Raw genomic sequence first — 7391 nt, 5'->3', positions numbered from 1 at the left:
TGGGGTGTGACCAAAGGGGTTTGGTGCTCCTCAACAGGAATCTTCAGGGATTTTCCTGCCACAGGATGCTCTCCCTGCTCTGTCTGTCCCAGCTCTGTGGGGAGCACAGGCTGAGTGCTGCATCCTCAGCTCTGGGCTGGGAGCAGAGAGCTCTCTGAGGAGCTGCCAAAGAGGACTTGGGGAGAGAAAGACACACTTCTAAGGGAACATGAGGACATTTTGGCCCCTGGAGTTGCTTTCCCTGCAGCTCCACATCCCCTAGCGCTGGGCAGCAGCCAAGTCCCTGCTCTCAGTTTGCTTCCCTTGGCTGGAAAACTCCTGGATGGCATCAGCTTAGGGCCTTGTCCTCTCCTCCACTGAATCCAAGGGTATGTTTTCCAGCTGGTGAGGATGCTGTCCCTGCTGACAGGCTCTGTCCCCTTTCCCCAGGTGTGTGTGGCTGCTGTGGTGCTCTGCGTCCTCGCTACAAAAGGCTCGTGGACAACATCTTCCCTGAGGATCCAGAGGTAAATGAGGCACTGCTTCACATCCCAAAGCTTCTTTTGGGATGCAGAAATGCTGTGTGGCTTCCCAAGGAATAGCTCCTGGGAGGCAGGGAATGCTGTTGATTCCAGAAGGTCATGGGTTTTCCTTTAAAGCTGTTGGTGAGTGGGAATAGAGGTGCAGCTTCTCCAGCCACATCCTCCTGGAAGGACAGGCTGCCTCTTCCAGAGGTGCTGGGCAGGTGCTGAGCATGGATGGATGAATGGATGGGAGACTGGATCTGATCCTTCTTTGCAGGACAAGAGCTGCTCCTGAGAGCTGAGGGACCTCTAGGGTTCTCATCCAGGCTTCCCAGCTCAAATACTGCTTCTGCTTCCAAGGTGTGGGAATGCTGCTTGCTGCCTCACTGAATTGGCTGTGGGGAATGCCCTTCTGTGCCTGGAACATACCAAATCCACCCCTTGTCTCGTTTTAAGGAGGTAGTGGGAGTTGGGTTCAGAGCATGAGGTGCTCCATGAGGTCTGCACTGAGATCAGCCCTAACTGGGATGGACCAGAGGCTCAGCTGAGGCTGAAAGCAATCCTTGTTTGCCTTCCATGGTGTTGGGAAGCACTAGGGTGGGCCTGGCCTGCTCTAGACCTCCAGGATCACTCCAGACCTGCCAACCTTTCCCACAGAGACTCTCCTGATGTTTACCTGAGCTGTGACACCTTGTGCTGCTCTTTCAGGATGGGCTGGTGAAGACCAACATGGAGAAGTTGACTTTCTATGCCCTGTCTGCTCCGGAAAAGCTGGATCGGATCGGTGCCTACCTCTCGGAGCGACTCATCCGGGATGTCAGTCGGCACCGCTATGGGTAAGGCCTTGGGAGCTGCTTCAGCCACCCCAGGGAGCCAGGCAAGGGTGGGACATGTGGGGTGCTCAGTGTCCTCATCCTGGAGCTGCAGAGAGATCTCAGCTCTGAAACTGGGAGCACTCAGGGAGGTGGAAGCTCCTTGTAGAGCTGCAAGGGATCAGGTAAGTGGGAGCTGTGTCATGGAAGCTCAGAGGGGTTTGGGTGGGAGGAGCTTAAAGCTCATCCCATCTCACCCTGTGCCATGGGCAGGGACAACTTCCACCAGCCCAGGTTGCTCCAAGCCCCATCCAACCTGGCCTGGAACACTCCCAGGGATGGAGCAGCCACAGCTGCTCTGGGCAACTGGGTGTGCCTGTGCCTCACCACCCTCACAGCCAGGAATTCCCTCCCAATATCCCACCTAGCTCTGCCCTTTGGCAGTGGGAAGTCATTCCCTGTGTCCTGTCCCTCCAGGCCCTTGTCCTAAGTCCCTCTGCAGCTCTCTTGGAGCCCCTTGAGGCACTGGAAGGGGCTCTGAGGCCTCTCTGAAACTCAGTGTTTGGATTGAATCCCTTGGAGCTCATCCCACAGGGATTGCCTGGATGAGAAACAAACCAGCCTGGAGCCATCCCAGCCTGCAGCATCCTCGGCTCCATAGGATCCTAGACTGGTTTGGGTTGGAAGCAACCTCAAAGCTAATTCCATCCCACCCCTGCCATGGCCAGGGACACCTTCCGCCAGCCCAGGTGGCTCCAAGCTCCATCCAACCTGGCCTGGAACACTTCCAGGGATGGAGCAGCCACAGCTTCCCTGGGCAGCCTGTTCCAGAGCCAGATGGAAGCAGCTCAGCTCCCTGGGTGCAGCTTTTTGGGATGTGTGGCACCCCATGCTCACCTCTGCTGAGCTCAGGATGTGGCTTAAGCAGGAGCAAGGATGAGGAATGCTTTTCCAGAGAGCAGGAGCCAGGGATTCACCAGGCTGGATGGGGATTGCTATGTTGCTCTAGTCACCTTATCTCTGTGGGGCTTATCTGGCTGGGCCCCATCCCTTCCCTTTCATCACTTCCAGCCAAACTTTGCCATGTTTACTCCAAGGAAAGCCTGGAAATATCTTCCTGCCCTGCTTAACAACTTCAGGAGAGCATCAGAGGATTCCTTTCCCTTTGAAAAGAGGTCCTGGATTGCTCCTTGTTGTCTGCTGAACAAAGCCATGGCAGACAAACACAGCTCAGCTTCGTGGTGTCAACCTCATCCTGCCTTTCATCCTGAGGGAAGCAGAGCCAGGGGAGTGTGAAGGCTGGAAAACCTTCAAAGGCTCATACTCATCACCTGTCATGGGGAGTGACAGGACATTCAAAGCTCTGCCTGATGTTCCCTTGCTTAAGTGGCTGTTAACAGGCTCCACTTGCTATGTTGGGAACAGAAAGGCTTTCAAAGGCTCTTTGACAGCTAATCACAAGCCTCAGCGGGTGGAGGAGGGAATAGATTCCTTCCCATTCCTTCCTCTGCTGCCTGTGCATGGAATTGGGTTGGAGAACCAGCTGAGTTGCACTTGGAAATGGGGTTGGAGCAGCTTTTGTAGGTCAGTGGTGGCTGCAGCAGTAGCTCCAGGCACACAATGAAGCTTTGAGAGGCCTCACCTGGGTGGGAGATGAAGGAGAACCTCAGTTTGGAGTTTGTTGGGGTCAACTCTTTGCTCATTTGATCAGTGCAAAGAGGACATGTTCTCACCTCAGCTGGCAGCAGTGTCTCCCCATCTAGAGGAAGATGGTTGAGCTGACACACAGGTGTCCCTTTTCCACCTGGTTGTCCCCAAATGAGAAGCTGTGGTGATAATTTGGGGTCAGAAAGTTGTTTTCAGCCTTGTTTCCACCAGTTTGATACTTCCTGCTGCTCCTCAGCCACTTCTTCCTGCCTTTTCTTCCCCCCTCTGGGCCAGTGTTAACCCAGTTTGGCAGATGGGCAGGAGCCTCCGGATCCAGGAATAGCTGGTTCCTGATTTTCACAGGATCTGGGAGAGCTGTGATGGTGCCTGAAGGACAGGCTGAGCTCCACCACACAGCAAGACACCAGGGACACAAGGCTGGAGCCACATGTCCACAGCTTTGGGGCCTCAACAGAAGGGATTGAGCTCTCTGGGTTGGATCAGCTGCAATTCCAGGGTTTTTCAGACACCTCCTTTACTCCAGGAGGACAGTTCCTTCCCTACTTGCCCTGTGATGTACAGGCAGGGCTGGCACAGGTAGATTCCAAGGAGTTGGCTTGGAAAATGCAGGTGAAAAAGGAGGAATTGTGCTTGATTTCAAGCTTTGGGCTCAGCACCTCCTGCCTGGGGCTATATCAGCAGCTCTGGGCTCCATGTGAGCTGCTGTGGGACAAGGATTCACAAGGGCATGGAGGGAAGGAGGCAAAGGGAGGTGGAAAGGAGCTCTGAAGGTTGTTTCGTTCCCAGTGTGTGGTTCATCCATCCCTGAAGTGTTCCAGGCCAGGTTGGATGGGGCTTGGAGGAACCTGGGCTGGTGGGATGTGTCCCTGCCCATGGCAGGAGTGGGATGGGATGAGCTGTAAGGTCTCTTCCCACCCAAGCCAGTCTGGGATCCTGTGGTCCTATGGAGTTGGAGCTGGGGATGGCTCCAGGTTGGGTTTCTCAGCAGACAATCCCTGTGGGATGAGCTCCAAGGAACTAAAAACATTGAGCTCCAGGAAGACCTCAGAACCCCTTCCAGTGCCTCAAGGGGCTCCAGGAGAGCTGCAGAGGGACTTGGGACCCTGTTCCCTTCCCTGGACACCCTCCAGCCCCTCAATGTCCTCCTTGCCACAGTGGTCCCAGAGCTGCCCCTGGACTGGAGGCGTTCCGGCCCGGGGGACTCCAGGGATGATGTGATGAGCTGTCCACGTGTGACTCTTCCCTGTGCCCACCCCAGGTACGTGTGCATTGCCATGGAGGCTCTGGACCAGCTGCTCATGGCCTGTCACTGTCAGAGCATCAACCTCTTCGTGGAGAGCTTCCTCAAGATGGTGGCCAAGCTGTTGGAGTCGGAGAAGCCCAACCTGCAGATCCTGGGCACCAACTCGGTGAGTTTCCACCCTCCCTGTCGCCTCCACATCCTTCCAGAGCTGAAAAAACCATTGGGGATGAGTTATGGTGTCCCCTTCTGTGTCCTGCTGTGTGGGTGGTTTCCAAGGGTCTTGCTGTGCTGGTTTTGCTCTCTGTGACCATTTGTTGGTCTCTGCTCTCTCCTGCCATGCCTTGGAATCAGCTTTTCCTGAACAAACCCCAGGGGCTGTCAGCACTTTGGGACAATAGAGCAACTTAGGAGCTGATCCCTATGGATTTGGGGGAGCTATTTGTGCTGGCTTAAACAGAGGTGCTGTTTGCAGGCTTGGCTGGACTGGGGATGTGTCAGTCCCAGGCATGAAATGAGGGAAAAGGAGAAAAACTAGGAGCTGAAAGTGATGGGAGCTGCCCATCCCCAGCCCTGGGAGAAGCAGGATTGATCCCTTGCTTGGGACCTGCTGACAGCAGCTTGCTATGGCCGTCAGTACCTGGAAAGACCTTCCCATGGGATCAGGATGTCCAGGCAGCACCCACACCTCTGCTTCAGGGTGGGCTGAGCTCCATGGGGGACTGGAGAGGTGCCACTTGCTGTCACAGGGTTCTTGCGGTTGGAAAAGACCTCCAAGATCGAGTCCAACAGTTCCCAGCCCTGCCAAGGCCACCACTGACCATGTCCCTAAGTGCCACATCCACATGGATGTTAAATCCCTCCAGGGTTGGTGTCTCCACCATCCTGGGCAGCTGTGCCAGGGATAGAGAACCCTTGACACGAAGGAATTATTCTTAATATCCAACCTGAACCTCCCCTGGTGCTGTTTAAGGCTGTTTCGTCTCCTCCTGCCCCTTGTTCCCTGGGAGCACAGCCTGACCCCACCTGGCTGCACCTCCTGTCAGGGAGTTGCAGAGAGCAGAAGGTTCCCCTGAGCCTCCTTTTCTCCAGGCTGAGCTCCCACCGTTCCCTCAGCCTCTCCTGCTGCTCCAACCCGTGTCTAAACCCCTTGAAAGACATGCCAGATCCTCCTGCATCCAGCCCAGTGGCAAACAGGACCTGGGGTGGACATAAAAGCTCAATTCAGCTAACATCTCCCTATCCGTGTTCACCTTCTGGACACCCCTGAGCTCCGTGGTGTCTCCTTAGTGCTGCTGTGAGGGATCAGGAGTGGCTGATTCCATGAGGAATCCAAGCCTGATAGTTTAGCGCTGGGGTTTTTTCCTGGCCTTCTGGCAGCATTCCCAGGGCAAATAGCCCGGAAAACTTGTGGGCTTTGCCACCAAAAGTGAGGGCTGATGATGAGACACTTCTTCCTCCAGCTGCTAATGAGGAATGTGCCTCAGGCTCTGCTTAATGAGGCACTGCTGTCTCCAGCAATCCTCACGATCCCGAGCTGATGGCACAGGGGGGAGGAGGTTGTTTATAGAAACCTGCTCCAAGTGACTCATTCCCGATCTCCCTCCTCCCTGCAGAGCTGAGGTGTCACTGCTGATCCCCAGGACCAGTCCTCAGGGCTCCACGGAGCTGGAGGTGGCAGGGACAATCCATCATCCTTATCACCTCTAATCCCCAGGGGGAACATATGGAGCTGCAGTTTAAATCCACGTTGGAGTCTCATCCTCCTGGGCAGCCTCATTGCTTTGGGGAGGAACCGTCTCATTTCCAGCTCCATGTCATTCCCCATTCCTAGTTTGCCTTGAACCAACATTGATCTTTCATTTAGGCAGCTCTTCCTCCGCCTTGATGTGCCTCCTCTGAGGTATTTATGGCTGAGATATTTTTAGATGGCAGCATTATCCCTTTCCAGCCGTTTTTTGGGCTGCTCCAAGGCAGTCATGCTCTTCACTTTTCCCCTCTGCTTGCTCCCAGCTCGTGGAATCATGGAATCACAGAGTGGTTTGGGTTGGAAGGGAAATTAAAGCTCATCCAGTTCCAACCTCCTGCCATGGGTAGTAGGTGCTGCATGGGGAAGAAACCTTGGAGGGGCATCCAAGTCTTGGAAGTGGCCAAGTCCTAAGAAGGTCCTGGAGATGGTGGAAGGAGAGGCTTCAGGGCTGATTTGAATTTGTTCTTGGCTGCTTTACACAAGTTCTGCCCCTGCAATCTGAATATGGATGCAGGGAATCATGGAGTCATTTAGGTTGGAAAAGGGCTCTGAGACCATCAAGTCCAACCATCCCCAGCATGGCCAAGGACAACACTACCCATGTCCGCAAGTGCCACATTCACATGGGTGTTAGATCCCTCCAGGGACTGGGACTCCACCATCCTGGGGGAATTGTTCTCAAATCCAATGTGAACCTCCCCTGGCACAGCTGGAGGCTGTTCCCTCTCATTCTGCCCCTTGTTCCCTGGGAGCACAGCCTGACCCCACCTGGCTGCACCTCCTGTCAGGGAGTTGCAGAGAGCAGAAGGTTCCCCTGAGCCTCCTTTTCTCCAGGCTGAGCCCCCACAGTTCCCTCAGCTGCTCCTGCTGCTCCAGTCCCTTTCCCAGCTCCCTTCCCTTCCCTGCACACGCTCCAGACCTTCAGTGTCCTTGTTGTAAGACTGGAGCTGCCTCCAGCTGTTGGCAGAGGTGAGCACATCTGGGGGTGCCTGTCCCCCATGGACAGAGGCAGCCAGAGCTGGGGAATTTCCCCTTGGGGCAGGGAGCTCAACCACAATTCCCAGGATATCTGCAGCTTTGGAATAAGGAGCATGGATGAGGTGATCCTGTTTGGTTGCCCAGAGCAGCTGTGGCTGCTCCATCCCTGGGAGTGTTCCAGGCCAAGTTGGATGGGGCTTGGAGACACCTGGGTCACCAACGTGTCCTTGGGGGGTGGGATTGGATGAGCTTTAAGTTCCCTTCCCACCCAAACCAGTCTGGGATTCTGGTATGGCACAAGCTGCTCTCCTCCGTGTGGCTCTGAGGTTGATGCCTGCAGGTCCTGACCTCAGAGAAGCTGTTTCCTTCCTTTCCTTCATGACTCTTTGTAACCTTGGGACACCTGGTGTGGCTGCCCCAGCGCTTCAGGATTCCTGCTC

The 7391-nt window shown here is 55.1% G+C and overlaps 1 protein-coding gene across 1 annotated transcript in view; it reads left to right on the top strand.

Moving 5' to 3' along the window:
• Window positions 1-429: 429 nt before the first annotated feature.
• EFR3B (EFR3 homolog B (S. cerevisiae)) overlaps window positions 430-7391 on the top strand; it is a gene marked incomplete at its 5' end in the record, with an annotated part of 26378 nt that continues 19416 nt past the window's right edge. The window contains 3 exons of the mRNA XM_009069631.1: window positions 430-506; window positions 1212-1339; window positions 4242-4392. Coding sequence (XP_009067879.1) covers window positions 430-506; window positions 1212-1339; window positions 4242-4392 — 356 coding nt within the window. The remainder of the gene's footprint in view (window positions 507-1211; window positions 1340-4241; window positions 4393-7391) is intronic.

This window comes from Acanthisitta chloris, unplaced genomic scaffold, assembly GCF_000695815.1.
Source record: "Acanthisitta chloris isolate BGI_N310 unplaced genomic scaffold, ASM69581v1 scaffold13022, whole genome shotgun sequence".
NCBI classification, from domain to species: domain Eukaryota; kingdom Metazoa; phylum Chordata; class Aves; order Passeriformes; family Acanthisittidae; genus Acanthisitta; species Acanthisitta chloris.
Note: the sequence above shows the minus strand (reverse complement) of the source record. Positions and strands in the feature narration are given on the sequence as shown.